Raw genomic sequence first — 19,532 nt, forward strand, 5'->3', positions numbered from 1 at the left:
TTTAAGGTATTGCTATATTGATCACAAGTATTAAATAGCAGTTCAACAATTAATTGGTGTCTTCATTTCCTTTATATTACAGGTGCTTGCTGTTCTTTCCTTTTTTTTTTTTACTTCTACAGTCACACAAGCCGGGAACTTGTAAATCCACTGGATAAAAAACAATATAGGATGGTGTAAATTCACATGGTCTTGTAGTTTCCCGATAGGTAGCACTGCATGCAAGTTGGTTTCGAGGGCTTGCTCTTACCTAAATCCTTAACCACAGGTGGTTGATAATTCTCAGGTTGATGAGACGACTGTATTAGTCGTGCTTGACTGCCAGTACTGCCGGCAGATAGCGTGGAAGTTGTACTGAGACTCAGGTGGTTGGGCGTACGTCCCAAGGTTGCTTTCCCTTTGGTATGAGAAGACTCCTCCTCTCCTTCAGATTTTGTTCCAGGATCACAGTCTAGTTTATTTTTATCAGCATCGGAATCTATAATGAAAAATAAACCAAATACCCATATCTGTCTCCGAAAATTCGCTAACTTTAAACGAAATCTATAAACAAATCATTGCACAAAATCGTTAGATTTGTATTATTTATACATTATCATTAAACTCTCTAGAAGTTTCATAGTACATCTAATTATTAATGCATAAACTTGGCGCATAAGATGGCCCACGGCTTATTGTGTGAAATGAATTTCAAACTGGTTTCCATTATGATTTAAGTTTTAAAATTTAAATCGTATTGTTACTGAATTTTAAATCAAAACGCTGTAGAATGTCAAGCTACTATTTAAAATATACATTTATATGCGTAATAAGTACATTTATTGATTTGCCTATTACAATGTTACTACAGTTTTGAAATGGTCACTCTGAGTGCCTTTTAAGACGAAATAACTTCCGAGTAGTTGGCACAGTAAGCTTCTCGATCAATTTCAGTTATTAATTTTAGAACGACGGTTTTATTTACTAAAACTATTGTACCTTTGTATCCCTATGAAGGATTTTCTGAATGTTCCTGTTTGGAGACGTAGCTTACACCTGGCATCAAAGAAATTTCTTTGAGTATACTGTTGTATCATTCTATTGTTACTTTTAGACCTGTCAGTTGAAGCTAATGATAACTTTTAAATATTATTTTTGTTATGTTCACTTCACCATGTGCTTATTATTGTTGTCATTAATATTATTGTTATTAATTATTCACACATAACTGAAGACTATTTAGGCGCAGCGGACATGGAAAAGAGTTACGTATAAGCGAGAAATGATAAAGGTGACACAGCTAAATTTTAATTTTCATAGAAGCTTTGTGCCTTGACAATATTTTACAGAATTGTGAAATAAAAGTCCTTGAGTAATATGTGAGCGAATAGCGTCTGCATTCGTCTTTAATGTAAACCATATATTAGTTTACAGCTATACACTCTTGCATTGTGTGATTTTTCTTTCTGAATTAGGCATTTAATGTGGGTAGACATATCTAAATTATCTAAATTATGACGAGAGAAGTAGATGATGTTAAATCTACAGTACCCTTGGATCTTAGAACCAAATTATCCTTGCAGATTAATTTCAATTCATAGTCATTATAGATATTAGAAAAATACTGTAGTGAATTATTGTAATACAGTATATTCATACCTTGATTTTAAGTAAACATTGTGAAAGTCTCTTTATGGTAAAGTGAACGAGTTGGTTACGTGGACACGTCCCTGAACATGATTTTTCGTGGTTCCACATTTTTAGATCAGAAAATGCTGGGGCTGTACCTTAATAAAGCTAGTTTCCCATACCATAGTCGCCAAAATTCTATCTGAATTAATGTGACGTTAATCTCTAGCAAAATAAAGGAAAAAAATACTGAAGGAAAAATACACAATGTATTGGAATGATGTTTCAAAGTGAACATAATTGTATGAGGGTTTGATTTTGTTGATGATAAAAACGAAACTATATTTTGTACACTATTTGGTAATATCCTTACATATCTGTAGATAACACAATCATTTGGACCTGAGCTTAAACTACTAAACAAAACCTTTTAAAAGTGCAGTATATTTATGTTCTTGGTCGAAGTATTAACAATTTCGAAATTTCGTCCAGTGCAATTCGTGTAGTTGCCCTCGTTGCTTTTCAGCACTTCTGTTTCAGGATCCATGGCTAAATGGTTAGCGTGCTGGCCGTTGGTCACATGGGTCTCGGGTTCGATTCTCGACAGAGTCGGGAATTTTAACCATAATTGGTTAATTTTGCTGGCACGGGGACTGGGTATATGTGTCGTCTTCATAATCATTTTTCATCCTCATCACGATGCGCAGATCGCCTACGCAAGTCAAATCAAAAGACCTGCATCTGGTGAGTCGAACATGTCCTCGGACACTCCCGGCACTAAAAGCCATACGCCACTTCAACACTTCTGTAGCGCGCTAAGTGACCACGAGGTGAAACGTGAGTATTGCAAGAGCGAAGTGTTTGTTTTCATGAACATGAGGTAGAAGTACCATGTTACTTGAGTCCAGAGAACTACAGGAGTTATGTTAAATACAAATATACAAAGTACTTCAACAAATCGAACTATGCACAGTATAATACTGTATTATATTATGATATTTTCCAGGAAAAAAATGGAAGAGGTCCAACGCTTCGAATAATGAAGGTATCGACCAAAGAAGCCCACGAAGGGCTGGAAAATGAAAGACTCCCTAGACTTCGAAAGCTATAATACTGTAGGTGTCGAAAAAGAACAAGAGTTGAGCAAGGGAGGTCGTTTAGGAGACATGAAAGTGAGGAGCCCGGCACAAGTAGTTGGAAGCAATGCCAGAACTCTCCTAAGGGCTCCGTGGTGGCTAACCTACGCTCCCTATATTGTACAAGGTACCTGGCATTGGATTATTTTAGGACAGAAGTGCTCTTTAAGATGGTCAATAATGTGTTTTAGTGACATAAGCTCGAAACACTAACACTTCCTGCTGTTATAACCAGGAGAAAACTCCATGACGTAAAAAAAAAAAAAAAAAACAGAACTTGGAAGATGTATGATACAGTACGAATTGCTCTCATGTATTCGTTATGGTACAATCAATTCAGCGCTTCATAGGTGACTTGATTAAAAAACTAACTAAATTCCGTTGATAGGTTTAATGATTCCGCAGACACAGCACTGTAACGCATAACAGTTTCATTACAAAATGCCATCGCTGGACACTATGATTGTTATGAAGAGTCAGTGTGGAAGAACACTGGGAGAAGTGTATTTAGATTGTGCGACTAAGGCCACTCTAGATTTGATCTGAGTAACCCAATTATGCCGCCTGTGGTACTTGCTATAACACAAATGACTGTACAGTACATTTTGTCTTGATCTAGTTCTTTCATATAATTTCTGCAATACTTGAATAATTTTGAAAGTCTAATTTTGGAAGTCCTTGTGAGGTATGTCTCTCTCCATCAAAGATCACTCTACATTCCTGTAAATACCTTGTATTTTATACGAAGGTAATTGTACAAACTTCTTCAATAAGTGTGCATCAGTGACAAGTGTTTTCTCTATAGTTTGTGAGGCATCTCTGGCTTGCTAAATTGAAGTTGGACTTCGTTACAGTAGCAAGGTCTTCTGGAAATATTGCGGCAGTTCTCTGACGATTGTCGGGGAAGTATTATTATAATATCAAAATACTTTTAACTCTCAGTTTCGAGACCACCAGAGGACAAGGAGAGCCACCATTCGGGATGTGTCTCAAGTATCCACCCTTATCCCAGAAGATGCGGTATCCTGAATCTCTAAATGTAACTGTGGGAATCAGCAATATATACGAAGATAGAACAAAATTATATTTGCAATACTCACGAGATCCGATGCAGAATTGAGCAGGCCAGAACTTCTTTTCAGAGACTTAGGAAACTTTTGACAAGCCGTGACCTTTCCATTTCACTACGGACACGACTATTCCGGTGCTACGTTTTCAGCATTTTGTTATACGGCGTTGAGGCATGGACACTAACTGAGACCATGCGTAAGAAATTGCAAGCATTTGAAATGTGGACGTACCGAAGGATGCTGAAGATACCTTGGACAGCTAAAATGACCAATATAGACGTTTTGCACCGTATGAACAAAGAACCAGAAATTCTCACTACCATCAAGAGAAGGAAACTAGAATACTTTGGTCATATGATGCGGAACTCTAAATACCACCTTCTGCAAGTAATACTCCAAGGGAAAATTAATGGAAAACGTGGTCCGGGGAGAAGTAGGACATCATGGCTCGGCAACTTGAGCCAGTGGTTTGGGGTGACAAAGCTTACTCTGTTCAGAACAGCTATGAACAAACAACAGATCATGCTACTGGTCGCCAACGTTCTGCGAGGACATGGCACATAAAGAAGAAGAATAATACGTAGGTGAAAATCATTTTTTACATTTTTCGGACATACTGTGGTTACTGTCATTTTACGTTGTAAAATACAATGCTTTTTTGTAGGGGAATACAATAGCTTAGAACACGCGCTGCGATGCATGGTTTGCTTCTGTATGCTGTGATATTACTCCAACCTCAAGGACAAGCGACATGTTGTAACAAACACAATACACCTGGTCGAATGTCAGAGTAGTAAAGTCAATCACGAGCACATGAACTGGTAATATAACCTGATGTTTACGAACATTCGCTGTGTGTCATAGACAGAGACACTATAGTGCCGTGGTTGTTTGTTACCCGTGTACAGAGAGTACGTGTGTGTTTAGAAATACTCGCCACGCGTGTGACATAAAGCAGAACGGAAAACATCGACTTATGTCCTTCTGGGTAGTAATTGGACGTTAACGGCTGTACCACATCGTAGCAAATGCACTTTCTATACATAACTCCTGTTATCTGTATAACTTTCATTTGAATCCTGTGTAATGATATACGCGCAGTTTGAATGCAAAGACTAAACTATCACACGTGATTTATGACTCCAGTTAATAACAATACTTGAGATGCATGTTTTTGATTTTACTGTCGCGTAGAGGCGTGCGGCTGTGAGATTGCATCCGGGAGATAGTAGGTTCGAATCCCACTATCGGCAGCCCTGGTTTTCCGTGGTTTCCCATTTTCACACCAGGCAAATGCTGGGGCTGTACCTTAATTAAGGCCACGGCCGCTTCCTTCCAAATCCTAGGCCTTTCCTATCCCATCGTCGCCATAAGACCTATCTGTGTCGGTGCGACGTAAAGCCCCTAGCAAAAAAATAATAATAATAAGACGCGAAACTAAACGTCCCTTCACAGGAATATTCTTGAAATGGATCAGTAGGGTACTTGAAAGATTTACATATGTCTTACTGATTGCATCGGTCTGGAGAAGCAGAAATTGAGAAACTGAGGATATTTTTGTTGAAACTAGCAAGATACCCGTGCTTCGCTACGGTATTATAATGAAATTTATAATTGCATGCTTAACGTTTTATATCTAATCTGCCCAAATTCGCGATCTAACTCGTTTTCTGAGAGAACCCGCCAAAATTCGTGATCTGATTCGTTTTCTGAGAGATTACGGCAAAGTTCCTCCCATTTTTCAATCTTCCATTCCATCAATCGATTTCGTACTTTCCGGGCTAGGTCCAGGTATTCCACCCTGCCAGCTGGGTCCCTAAATATTTGCCATATTTTTCTATAAGCATTTTAATTTGGACCAAATCCTTGAGGAAATCCGGTGTGGTGTCGTCTTGGGTAACTTGGCGGTACTGATCCCGCGGCCGGACTCAATCTTAGTCATTACCCAGCCAGGACGCGTTTCCAGCCCGGTCCGCACATTTTTACGACGGTCCAGAACATTATTATTATTATTATTATTATTATTATTATTATTATTATTATTATTATTATTATTATTATTAACGTTATTATTCTTATTATAATTATTATTGATGGTCTGGAACCCACAGCAAGATGCAAGACCGCTACTTGGCGATAAATTACATCCTTTGCCATTGTCATTGCGCGAGATTTCTGGCAACATGAATGATATACTTCCGTGAATTATTGACCTTATTATAGAGGTGAAAAATTGCACGGCCAGTATCATTCATATCGTTTATTTCAAATGGGTTTAAATTGTTATTCATATGCCAGGAGAATCTACTGTAATCTAACTTAATGTACTCCAAAGGAAAAGATGGTTCTTGAAAACGAACCTAGGAAGGATTAAGAGTGATCAGTTTATGATCAGAATAAATACATTATGAACAGTAAAATTAATTGGTCTCAACTCCTTTTTCACCCCACCCCCACCCCACCAAAAAAAAAAAAAGAAAAGAAAAAGAAGGGGTGTTTCCTTGTGTTTAGAGGACATTCCAAATACCAATGTTCACGTCTGTTACCTTCAGTTCTGAGATATAAGTATCCCCATAAAAATAATTCACCTTTTCACTTTCTTTCACACTCCCCCCCCTTTAGTGAATTTCCCGTTAAAAATACTTGTCCCTTTAATAGTAAAGGATCTTCTAAATACCAATTATCATGATTCGAACAACTTCAGTTTTGAGATATGTGTCCACATAAAAGGAATTCAACTCTTTTTCACCCCCGCCCCCCAAAGTGATTTCGCCCCAAAACGTTTTTTTCTTTGTTTTTAAAGAAGATCCAAATATTAGTTTTTACGTCTGTAACAACTTCAATTTTTATTATATGTAAGTATACTTATACAAATAATTTAACTAATTTTTCAATTCCTCTCCTCCCTTTAGGTGGATTTTCCAAAACAAAAAATACGGATTGCTTTATTTTTAAAGGAAAATTCCAAATAGCAAATTTCACGTCTGTAACATCTTCAGTTTCTGAGATATAAGTATCCTCATTAAAGGCATTCAACCCCTTTTTCACCCCTATTCACCCCTCCTATTGGGATTTATCGAAAACAAAGAAATACGCGTTTCTTTATTTTTAATGAAGATTCTAAATACCGGTACCAATTTTTACATCTGTAATCTTTCAAAGTTTTGAGATATAGATACACTCATTTTAAAAATTCACCCCACTTTTGACCCTCCCATTAATTGGATTTTCCAAAAACAAAAAATACGTGTTTCTTTATTTTAAAAAGAAATCAAAAGTACCAATTTTCAGGTCTGTAATATCTTCAGTTTCTGAGATATATAAGTATCCTTATTAAAGGCATTCAACCCATTTTTCACCATTTTTCATCCCTCCTATTGGGATTTTCCGAAAACAAAAAAATACGTATTTCCTTATTTTTAAAAGAAGATTCTAAATACCAATTTTTACATCTGTAAACTTTTAAAGTTTTGAGATATAGATACACTCATTTTAAAATTTCACCCCCCCCTTTTCACCCCCTTAGCGACGGAATATCCAAAAATTCTCTCATAACGGGCACCTACATTTTAATATGAATATATCCTCAAAATTTCATTTCTTTATGTCCAGTAGTTTTGGCTCGGCGATGATGAATCAGTCAGTCAGGACAAGTTATTTTATATATATAGATTAATCTCTTTCATTCATGCTCTATCACTTAAGTATACGTCGAAATGGATTTTGACAACCTTACAGGTGATGAAGCAAACTACAACTGTTTCCTTAATAGTTTGTTAAGGATAAAGTTTTCGCATTATCGTAACCGTGGAGAAATAGAACTGTATCTTCCAAGGTAAACGACTCGACTCGTATTCGTCTCCTGAGGAATCCGAAAAAAAATTTGTTTTAGAGACGACCTCTTGAAGGATTATGAAGTTTACTCCACCATTGATAAAGGTTTCTTAAACGTACGTTGAAGGATTCAAACGCAGATTGCCTCAGTGTGATGGCGAAGCACTAATGGAGAAAATTAATCCATTTTGCCGGTATTTTGTTTGTGACCAGAACACAGCATTGTTTAAATAAGGCGACAGAGTTAAAATCCAACGCCATGACCGCTGAGTAGATTTGACATCATGCCCAACTAGGAAAAGGACGGGATTGACGACCTAGTCCCAGGGAGACTACAATTAACCATTTCTTTTTGTGGATAACTATAAAGTCTATCTCCTAGTGTACGTACGCCTTTTCAACTAACTATATTTAGACTGAGTATAAATATTATCTTGTGGAATGTGTCGTTGCAATCAATTTGAGGCTGACATTAAGTAGAATGTGATACCATCTCACAAAACGAAGACATTACAGACAATATTTGATATTAAGTTAATGTCATAATTGAAATCAGGGTATTCAGAAACAACAGATTTCCTAATGACGTGTTTAGTCTGTCAACTATGTCAAATTTCTCTCCCCACCGGAAGTAAAATGATAGATTTACGCATCATTTATGAAATAATATGTTAAACAAAATTTTATTTGGTTGCTAACCAACAACTATTAAAGTATAGAGAAAGACATCTTTGGCCACTTTCCGGTTGAAATTAAGTAGGACCATAGGATAGGTTAAAATATTCTAACTTGAGTGAGTACCGCGCTAGCACATGCTAACATTCGACATTCGATTAGGCATGCAACCACTCTGTCTTTGTATTGTTACCGCAGAGTTACTTTGTAAGTATGCAAACAAACTGAAAGACGTCTATGCTAAATATCAGATTTGGTTAAAGATGTCAGGCAATCAAAATAAATTCTGAAAATGTTTAGAATTAATGAAACGACTGGTTACCAACAGTGGCGACACATTCAACTTAGCAACGGAGGACTAAAGTGAGATTATGCTATTCCTGAATTAGAGATGTTTCGACACAAGACGACACAACGGGTCACCACTGGGTATGGAGGAGTTATTTTCGATTGTTGTGTGAGCCATCCTATTCTAACAACCACCAATGCTCTTAGAATAGTATTCTATTAAATCGTGTTAGGAAGGATTATCATCGTACATGCGAATGTAACTCACCTACGCCGTCACTAACAGTCTTGCTTCTCGAACGGAAGCCCATGGGTCCAACAGTTCCAACCTGCGGATGGTCGTCCCCGTCCTTTGAAGCGTCCAGGTTGTCGTAGTCAATGTTTCCCGCAGAGTGGCGCTGAATCCCCTTGGGCGCCTTTTTAGGTTTGCCAAGTGTGTGAGAACCGGTGTGGATGACCACACCGCTCTTGGAAGTTGTCTGCTGTTGCTGCTGTTGTTGTTGTTGTGGCTGTTGCTGCTGCTGATGTGACTGTTGAGACTGTTGTTGTGATTGCTGCTGCTGCTGCTGTTGTTGCTGACCAGATGATGTACCTGACGACGTTGTTGCCGTCGTGTTCGGAGAATCGTTGGCCCCGCTAGTGCTACTCTTTGGCGCTGCCGTCGATGATCCTCCTCCCGTCCCAGTCGACGTGCTGGAAGGCGCTGCAGAGGTGGAGGCAGAAGAAATTAACAAGCCCGTTCCAGACCCAGGTTTCGTGGCAGGGATGCTCATATTGCGGACGCTCTCACGGATGATCTGCCGAATGGTCTTCAAGAATGCGTTTCTGAAGTCTGCCGTACTGCAAGGTAAAACACACCTCTTAAATTTCATAGAGTTATTTAACAATACATACATACATACATACATACATACATACATACATACATACATACATACATACATACATACATACATACATACATACATACATACATACATACATACATACATACATACATACATACATACATACATACATACATACATACATACATACATACATACATACTGAAACCGTACAGTGTCCTGTACAGCTCCATGGGAATGATATGGGCCTTTATACTCCATTAAAATTACTCCAAAAGGTCGCGTCATTGGTAGCAGTATGGGCGAAGGGCATCGAGCGGCGGCATGCCAGAATGGAACCCGCGAAAAGAGCACTTGCCAGACAAAGGGAGGACAAAGGAACAGCCAAGCCCTCGCGGAAATACGCTCTCAACGTGCAGAGAGAGATAGAAAGGGGACGCGATGCTGGAGTAGTCAGATACGCCCCGAGGTGGGGCCTAGCTTCCCAGAGTTCCAAACGAACATAAGGAACTTCCGGTTTTTTATGCACATGTCACGGGTGCCAACGTCGCGTAAAACGGGGCGATATTTTAATCCAGACATAGGAAAATTATGTGAGACACACCATTGAATAGAGCGGAATTTTCTGCGTTCTACAGACTAAAAATATGTAATAACTTATGCAGGGGAAGAAATGAGGTCACCAGCTGTCAAGATGTAACATATCGCTAACACATGTGGACATAGCGGCGTCACCCACGCCAAGAATCGCGCTTAGGAGATAGCTCCACCCCCCAGAGGACGCTATGAATTAATCAAAGGCGGGAAGCAAATTACATAAAAACTGCTGATCGGAGATCCGGCACGCCTGGCTCAAATGAAAGAGGAGACAGAGGGCTACAAGATGCAATATTTAAATATCTTCAATTCTTGGTGTGAAAGGAGCTCTGGTTCTTAATGAACCGTGAAGGTTTACACCCCCGAGCTTCCGGCGGGTAAGATAATATAAGCCGGGCAGGCCATTGTAGAGACAGTTGTTCTTTCACGGGTCGTGAGACGGACACTGCGTCCCGCGGTGCTCCGGTTACAGTCAGAAACCCTTGTACAAAAGCCTTTGTGTAGTGAACGGGAGGCCAAACGAGCCTAGGTGAATTGTTTCTGTGCTGCGTGTCAAACTAGTAAAAACCGCGAGCATATTTTACGAACAAGTATTAGAATTCGGCTGATAAACTGCCGGTTTAATGAGTCAGTGAAATTCATAATTAGGTATCACCCAAAGTGTTACTTTGAATCAGGGGCTCGAGTCTCGTGAGCCACCCGATTCTTACTGTGAACGCGCTCGCCGTGGTTTGAAAGGCCGTCTTATTCGTGGGTGTAAACTCTGAAATAGAGGACGTGTGACGAGTGTAAAAGTGTTACCCAATTGGATTACTGTAAGATTTCAGCTGTGACGAGTTCCCCAGGATGTCGGACTTGAATGGACCAGGGATGAAGGACTGCACGCCCGCCACCTACCGAGTGGTCATGGAGTACTAAGAACTTCACCATGGGTCTCCCGTGGCGGAAGAGACAACGGCCACCAAACAGATGAGTGATGTCCAGATTTAATTTCTAAGCATGACATAACCCGGGGATAGGATTAGCGTTCTTTTGTAAATATCAAAATGTTGTAAGTTAATGCATGTCCTATATGGAATTTTTATTGATTTTTATAATGTTGAAGTAAAATTCAAGGGGCTAAATCCCCGGACGACTCATATTTCTTTCTTAATGATTAGCTTATCGTGAGGGTTATATTTTTAGTAAAATGGAGAATGTCCTAGCAAATATGGGAACAAGGTTAGGAGAATATCTGAGTTTCCCGTAGGGGCGGTTGGAAAAATAGTGTTGGCAAGCAGGGAAACATGTCGAAATATTGGTAGTCACTGTCCCACGAGGTTGTCAAATATGCCAGGGAAACTCATGGGTCAGTCAGATAATGCATGCCTAGCTTACAGATATAATCCGTGCATGTACATCAAGAATGAAGAAAATCCCGACCGGGAGAGGTACATACTGTGTGATCTAGATAGGTGTGAGGGACCATGTGCAAGTCTCCCGTGATTTTTGATTAATGGGCCATAATGGTTTGGAGTGTATTTTTTTTATCTATAGCCGGGGTAGACCCAGGGGCATGAGTCCCTAATCTTTGGCCAGAAGGTTTAAATATAAGTGTATTTATGTGGTATGAACGAGGAGCCATGAGAGCCATATGCCCAAGGGAAGAAGATACGCGATATGAGACATAGTGGGACGGCTGAATGCCCGAGTAATTTACGATGAAATGAGTTAGAAATGATTGTGCCTATAGCCGGCGCTCAGCGATAATACTGAGAGAGAATAAAAGAGTATTTTATGGGAATTCCATAATGATATGAATAAACAAATAAAATGGGCCGCGGATGTGTCCCCGAGACGAGAGGGTGACGTTTGAGGGAGAGAAGAATTTGAATGGCCGTGCGAAGTGAATGACCGGCATCCTTGATTTTTTGTGAAGGTCTAGCTCTCGCCCTCGGGACAAAGGGGTCCCGTCTCGCATTGTGTTAGGGCTTGGAGCCTGGTCTGCTCGCGTCTTTTGTTTGGGTTAAATGGCTTAGCTAAGAATACTTGTATAATGATAATATCACGGTAACTTCTTTTAGAAGGTATTTAATAAATGAATAGGGATTCCCCCAGATATCCGGCGAGATGAGATTGTAGCTATTCTCGGTATCTACAGAAACCCACAGTACCTCTCGGTCGGGAGTCTGCCAGTTCGACGCCGGATGATGACGGCGCCCTTGAGCGAGCTGCTTCCAAGCTTGCGCTTTGGGCCGGAGACAGCGATAACCATGCTGTTTTCTTTTCTAGGAATGGTTCTCCTGTGTGCATGAAGTGTATATATCCATATGTTTGTGTATGTTTCGTAATGATGTGCACATATTTTTGAGTTCAAACAGAACCTATGTGCACGCCGTGTGGTCTTGGTGACAGATGAGAAGTCCGGGGTTTAGCAAAAATGGTATTTGTGTTTGTTTGTGCATTATGCAAATGTGTCTTTTAATATGATATTATGTAGCGTAGGCCCCGGTTATGTTCGTGCTTAGAACAGCTAGTAATATTTGTGAATAAGGACATCAGGTCATCCCACGGTGTGATCGACAGAATAATGTACAAATTTCATGAACGGTATGAATTTATGAGGAAAAATGAACGATAGCAAGTCGCAAAACCTCAATCATACCGTTATGCAGACGACGCCCATGGGCGATTCGTATTTTTAAATGATTATTATTTTCTTTTCCTCCCATATGTGGAGAGTCATTGTATAGTGCTGTATCAATTTTTTTTTTAATGGTCATATTTGAATAAATTTGCATTCGTACCCCCTATTTAATGATTCTTGTCATTTGTAGCAGTGTTAAGCAGTATCCAATAGGCATTTGAACCCAGAGATCCTACTTTCATATTATAGACATAAGGCTCCATCTTAAGTATTGTTGTTGTTGTTTTCTTTCGAACGTACCACTTCCCCAAGTGCTCAGGCTGCCGGGCCGGCACAGAAAGTAGGAAGGGGAGCGGTCCGAAGCTCGTTAAGCAATTCGACCCGCTCTTCAATCCAAATCTCATCCGTGGGTGTTTACCCCGTTACGTGGAGGCATTTTTATGCGTGGGTCATCCATTCGAAGCCCGGTAGGGTGTATAATTGGCGCCCTTCGTGGATGGGCATTGTTTATAGTTTACGCTGGAGCATTTTGAGTAATAGATAGGCCGCCCACAGGGAGGATAGTGTGCTATGATGGAGTCAAATTGCCAGGTTCGTGCCACAATCTGATTACATTTGGTATCGAACGGGTTGGCAATTATTTGGAATGGAGTACCCGCCACGTAACCGAACGGATGGAGACGTTAAGCACATGTCCGAAGTGCTAAGATTCAGAATTATAGAGTGGATACTGCAAGGGTTGTTCAGATTGTGTGATACTCAGCAAGACTGTCATGGTCATCGTACGGGTGTGCGTAAGTCACAACTCGTGATGATAACTCACACAAGATCAGCCATGAAAGGGAGCGACGTGAATAATCAATAGGATAGGAAAATGACAAGAACAAAAAAAATCATGTGTCCAGTTTAAGTGGAAATCCGCATGAGTGTCGCTCATAAATTCAAAATGGATACCCGGGACAGACTATGAAGTTGTCAGTTCGTTGGGAGATAATGTTATGGTTCTCTCAGTGTGAGGTTAAAACGGCCGGCAAAATTCTTCAAATTTCGCCAGTTACGGGTATCGGCCAAAGACTGTGCGCTGAGGTAACAACATTTGGCAAATATAAGTATTTTTTTCGAGATTGCTTTAGACGCCGCGGATAGAGCATGGTACCTCAACCCAGGCTCTAATTTTTGCGCAGTGACAGATGCGATGTTGCCAGTTTGAGACGGGTAATTGTCTGCTAACGTCATCTTACCAATCTCAAGGTGATAACATCCATTAGTGACTGGGGTATGCCATGTTTCCGGCATACGTAAAATCGAGCCCACGGTAGGCCGCGCGCGTGACCGGAAAACTTATTCCAGGATAAAAGGGCTAACGTAGAATCAGCATTATTATTGTTATTATTATTGTCAAATGATATGACGAAATTTCCTATACAATGAATTATGACATTAATATGGTAGGGGGCGTGACATAAGCCGTTTGTAGGCCCAGTTTGGATTGATTTGTTGGAATTTCGAGTAAAGTTAGGTCACGCTGAAATTTGTATTAAATATTAGAATGTATCTATGCTTTCTGTCGATCACCGGTGGTCATTTTCTGCCCACGGGAGATCCGCTTTCTCCAAGATTGAATTTAATATGGACATGGAGGCCGTGAGGGATATGATGCGCCAATTATTGGCAGAACATTTCGAGAAGCAGGCAGCAGGCTTTAAGGCGCTGTTCGAGAAGCAGGGGGAACGTTTGAAAGAACAATTAGACACGCAGTCAGAGCTTCGCCAGGCTCAGGCGGTTACGAATAAGGCTTCGTTAGACGAGCTCGCAGAGGATATGAGATTAGGTCGTGAGCGTAGCGACGAAAACGCCGCGAGACTGGAGGCCGAGATGACCGAAGAAATAGGAGTAGGAAGAATCGGTAAAGTTTCTACAGAGCATATAGTGAAGGCAGATGGGAACAACGGAGCAGAGAAGGTGGTTACTAAAAGGGATACCGAGATAGACGCATCCGAAACCCAGGGTGACGTCGAGGTGGATGAAACTGACGTACGGCGACCACCAGGCTTGGAGATGAGTGACATGGCTGGCGGAGTGTACTCAAGAGTGGAAGAGATAATGGAGATAATAGATGACGTCGCGATAAGCCATCTGGAGCCGAGAGAAGAAGTAGAAACTGAATTGGTAAGAGCAGGAACAGCGAGAACGGCTAATGACATAGGAGCGTCAGTTGAAGATACTGGGGAGTCGAACTCAGGACTAGAAGATATGGAGTCACGCGTACATCAGGCAGGGATCGAACCCAAACCAGAAGACTTAGTGGAAAGAGATGCGACCCCAGATGTCGAAAGGAAGTGCGAGATGGAAAGGTCAAAGAATGAAGCCAGGGAGTGTGGCTCGCTAATGGACATAGCAGTAGCCATGGAACAGAGGGACACGAACTGCTGGGAGCAGGTAGTGAACTCCAGAGAAGAAAGGAAGACATTGGGTCGTCGGGGAGCAGAGCTGAAAGAAGGGTGCGAGCTATACTTAAGTACCCAGGCCATTGTGAGTGGGCAAGAGGCGACAGGCGTATCCCTAGCGTATAATGAAAAAAAGGTCGCTAATGTAAAGGTAATGGGAGAAGTAAGTACGAGCGCTAATTCTCGTACGGAGCTCAGTGAACAGGTGATGGAGAACAAACAGTTTCAACCAGCTGGAGAATCGAACTGGGTATCTCAGCCCAGAAGAAGGAAGAAGAATGTATTAGGTCGACGTAAAAGACGATACCGCTACAAGTACGGATGGTTCACTAGACGGAGGAAATTGCTGTCAGGAAGAGAGGAACGACGCTACGGAAGGACCATGAGATCGCGACCCGTGCAGCGTACCTTACGTAATAACAGAGCTCGGAAGAAGGAGGACCGGTGCAGCTACGGGAACGTTAGCGCAGGAAAGAAGGAAGAAGGGAAGAATTGTGAACCTCATCCTAAGAAATGCAGAGGCAGGGGCATCCAATTAGACCCCCACGTCTCAGAGTACGATCCCGGAGGGCGAAGAGAGGATCTACAGGATTAATAGCGAATTGTGGTCGCATGAGAAACTGTATATTATGTAAATAAATTTCACCATAGATGTGGGCAATTTTTTTTCTCGCCACATATTTTTAAGGGGGCACGAATATATTATTGATTATGTATCAGATGAGACCAAGGTGGAGTCAGAGGGAGCCCAGGAGGAGTAAAACTGAACTTGTGTGAAGACAACGGTGCAAGATGTCCAGGCATAGGCCGAGAAGAGTCTGACAGCGAGGAATTATTACCATAGTTTACGGAACCCTACATCAGAACCTAGAGAATAATGCCTACAAAGTACAGTCAATGGATGGGAGAACAGAGGCCACTTACAATGCTGCAAATCTCAAACTGTACCATGCCCCAGGACAACACCCTGAAGAAGGTCCGGAGGAAGAAGAACCAGGAGAAGCCGAGGATGACGAGGACAACCCGGATCCAATGGAAGAAATGGAAGCCGATGAAGAAGATGATGCCGTGAATCACATTGTTTTGGAAGAAGGGAGCGAGTCCGAGGCATCAGCCTGTGAAGATTGTCCAGAATGTTCTGAGAGGACCGGTCTTAGGAATGCTTTAATTAATCTATGCTACCAGATACAACTGGAGAACACAGAGTTGGCCGAGAAGGTCCACCAGTTTCGCGACCAACACCAATGACTACTTTCCGAGACAGTTAAAAGGGAAAGAAAAATCCCGAGTTCGTGATTTTTCTTTGATGAAGTAGGAGGAGAATGAAACCGTACAGTGTCCTGTACAGCTCCATGGGAATGATATGGGCCTTTATACTCCATTAAAATTACTCCAAAAGGTCGCGTCATTGGTAGCAGTATGGGCGAAGGGCATCGAGCGGCGGCATGCCAGAATGGAACCCGCGAAAAGAGCACTTGCCAGACAAAGGGAGGACAAAGGAACAGCCAAGCCCTCGCGGAAATACGCTCTCAACGTGCAGAGAGAGATAGAAAGGGGACGCGATGCTGGAGTAGTCAGATACGCCCCGAGGTGGGGCCTAGCTTCCCAGAGTTCCAAACGAACATAAGGAACTTCCGGTTTTTTATGCACATGTCACGGGTGCCAACGTCGCGTAAAACGGGGCGATATTTTAATCCAGACATAGGAAAATTATGTGAGACACACCATTGAATAGAGCGGAATTTTCTGCGTTCTACAGACTAAAAATATGTAATAACTTATGCAGGGGAAGAAATGAGGTCACCAGCTGTCAAGATGTAACATATCGCTAACACATGTGGACATAGCGGCGTCACCCACGCCAAGAATCGCGCTTAGGAGATAGCTCCACCCCCCAGAGGACGCTATGAATTAATCAAAGGCGGGAAGCAAATTACATAAAAACTGCTGATCGGAGATCCGGCACGCCTGGCTCAAATGAAAGAGGAGACAGAGGGCTACAAGATGCAATATTTAAATATCTTCAATTCTTGGTGTGAAAGGAGCTCTGGTTCTTAATGAACCGTGAAGGTTTACACCCCCGAGCTTCCGGCGGGTAAGATAATATAAGCCGGGCAGGCCATTGTAGAGACAGTTGTTCTTTCACGGGTCGTGAGACGGACACTGCGTCCCGCGGTGCTCCGGTTACAGTCAGAAACCCTTGTACAAAAGCCTTTGTGTAGTGAACGGGAGGCCAAACGAGCCTAGGTGAATTGTTTCTGTGCTGCGTGTCAAACTAGTAAAAACCGCGAGCATATTTTACGAACAAGTATTAGAATTCGGCTGATAAACTGCCGGTTTAATGAGTCAGTGAAATTCATAATTAGGTATCACCCAAAGTGTTACTTTGAATCAGGGGCTCGAGTCTCGTGAGCCACCCGATTCTTACTGTGAACGCGCTCGCCGTGGTTTGAAAGGCCGTCTTATTCGTGGGTGTAAACTCTGAAATAGAGGACGTGTGACGAGTGTAAAAGTGTTACCCAATTGGATTACTGTAAGATTTCAGCTGTGACGAGTTCCCCAGGATGTCGGACTTGAATGGACCAGGGATGAAGGACTGCACGCCCGCCACCTACCGAGTGGTCATGGAGTACTAAGAACTTCACCATGGGTCTCCCGTGGCGGAAGAGACAACGGCCACCAAACAGATGAGTGATGTCCAGATTTAATTTCTAAGCATGACATAACCCGGGGATAGGATTAGCGTTCTTTTGTAAATATCAAAATGTTGTAAGTTAATGCATGTCCTATATGGAATTTTTATTGATTTTTATAATGTTGAAGTAAAATTCAAGGGGCTAAATCCCCGGACGACTCATATTTCTTTCTTAATGATTAGCTTATCGTGAGGGTTATATTTTTAGTAAAATGGAGAATGTCCTAGCAAATATGGGAACAAGGTTAGGAGAATATCTGAGTTTCCCGTAGGGGCGGTTGGAAAAATAGTGTTGGCAAGCAGGGAAACATGTCGAAATATTGGTAGTCACTGTCCCACGAGGTTGTCAAATATGCCAGGGAAACTCATGGGTCAGTCAGATAATGCATGCCTAGCTTACAGATATAATCCGTGCATGTACATCAAGAATGAAGAAAATCCCGACCGGGAGAGGTACATACTGTGTGATCTAGATAGGTGTGAGGGACCATGTGCAAGTCTCCCGTGATTTTTGATTAATGGGCCATAATGGTTTGGAGTGTATTTTTTTTATCTATAGCCGGGGTAGACCCAGGGGCATGAGTCCCTAATCTTTGGCCAGAAGGTTTAAATATAAGTGTATTTATGTGGTATGAACGAGGAGCCATGAGAGCCATATGCCCAAGGGAAGAAGATACGCGATATGAGACATAGTGGGACGGCTGAATGCCCGAGTAATTTACGATGAAATGAGTTAGAAATGATTGTGCCTATAGCCGGCGCTCAGCGATAATACTGAGAGAGAATAAAAGAGTATTTTATGGGAATTCCATAATGATATGAATAAACAAATAAAATGGGCCGCGGATGTGTCCCCGAGACGAGAGGGTGACGTTTGAGGGAGAGAAGAATTTGAATGGCCGTGCGAAGTGAATGACCGGCATCCTTGATTTTTTGTGAAGGTCTAGCTCTCGCCCTCGGGACAAAGGGGTCCCGTCTCGCATTGTGTTAGGGCTTGGAGCCTGGTCTGCTCGCGTCTTTTGTTTGGGTTAAATGGCTTAGCTAAGAATACTTGTATAATGATAATATCACGGTAACTTCTTTTAGAAGGTATTTAATAAATGAATAGGGATTCCCCCAGATATCCGGCGAGATGAGATTGTAGCTATTCTCGGTATCTACAGAAACCCACAGTACCTCTCGGTCGGGAGTCTGCCAGTTCGACGCCGGATGATGACGGCGCCCTTGAGCGAGCTGCTTCCAAGCTTGCGCTTTGGGCCGGAGACAGCGATAACCATGCTGTTTTCTTTTCTAGGAATGGTTCTCCTGTGTGCATGAAGTGTATATATCCATATGTTTGTGTATGTTTCGTAATGATGTGCACATATTTTTGAGTTCAAACAGAACCTATGTGCACGCCGTGTGGTCTTGGTGACAGATGAGAAGTCCGGGGTTTAGCAAAAATGGTATTTGTGTTTGTTTGTGCATTATGCAAATGTGTCTTTTAATATGATATTATGTAGCGTAGGCCCCGGTTATGTTCGTGCTTAGAACAGCTAGTAATATTTGTGAATAAGGACATCAGGTCATCCCACGGTGTGATCGACAGAATAATGTACAAATTTCATGAACGGTATGAATTTATGAGGAAAAATGAACGATAGCAAGTCGCAAAACCTCAATCATACCGTTATGCAGACGACGCCCATGGGCGATTCGTATTTTTAAA

The 19,532-nt window shown here is 41.6% G+C and overlaps 1 protein-coding gene across 1 annotated transcript in view; it reads right to left on the minus strand.

The window, feature by feature from the left end:
* LOC136856812 (protein still life, isoforms C/SIF type 2) overlaps positions 1-19,532 on the minus strand; it is a 560,067-nt gene that overhangs the window by 15,772 nt on the left and 524,763 nt on the right. Inside the window, exons 18-19 of the mRNA XM_067134934.2 lie at positions 8,880-9,451; positions 251-478 (exon numbers count right to left, since the gene is read on the minus strand). Coding sequence (XP_066991035.2) covers positions 251-478; positions 8,880-9,451 — 800 coding nt within the window. The remainder of the gene's footprint in view (positions 1-250; positions 479-8,879; positions 9,452-19,532) is intronic.

The sequence above is a fragment of the Anabrus simplex genome, chromosome 1, assembly GCF_040414725.1.
Source record: "Anabrus simplex isolate iqAnaSimp1 chromosome 1, ASM4041472v1, whole genome shotgun sequence".
NCBI classification, from domain to species: domain Eukaryota; kingdom Metazoa; phylum Arthropoda; class Insecta; order Orthoptera; family Tettigoniidae; genus Anabrus; species Anabrus simplex.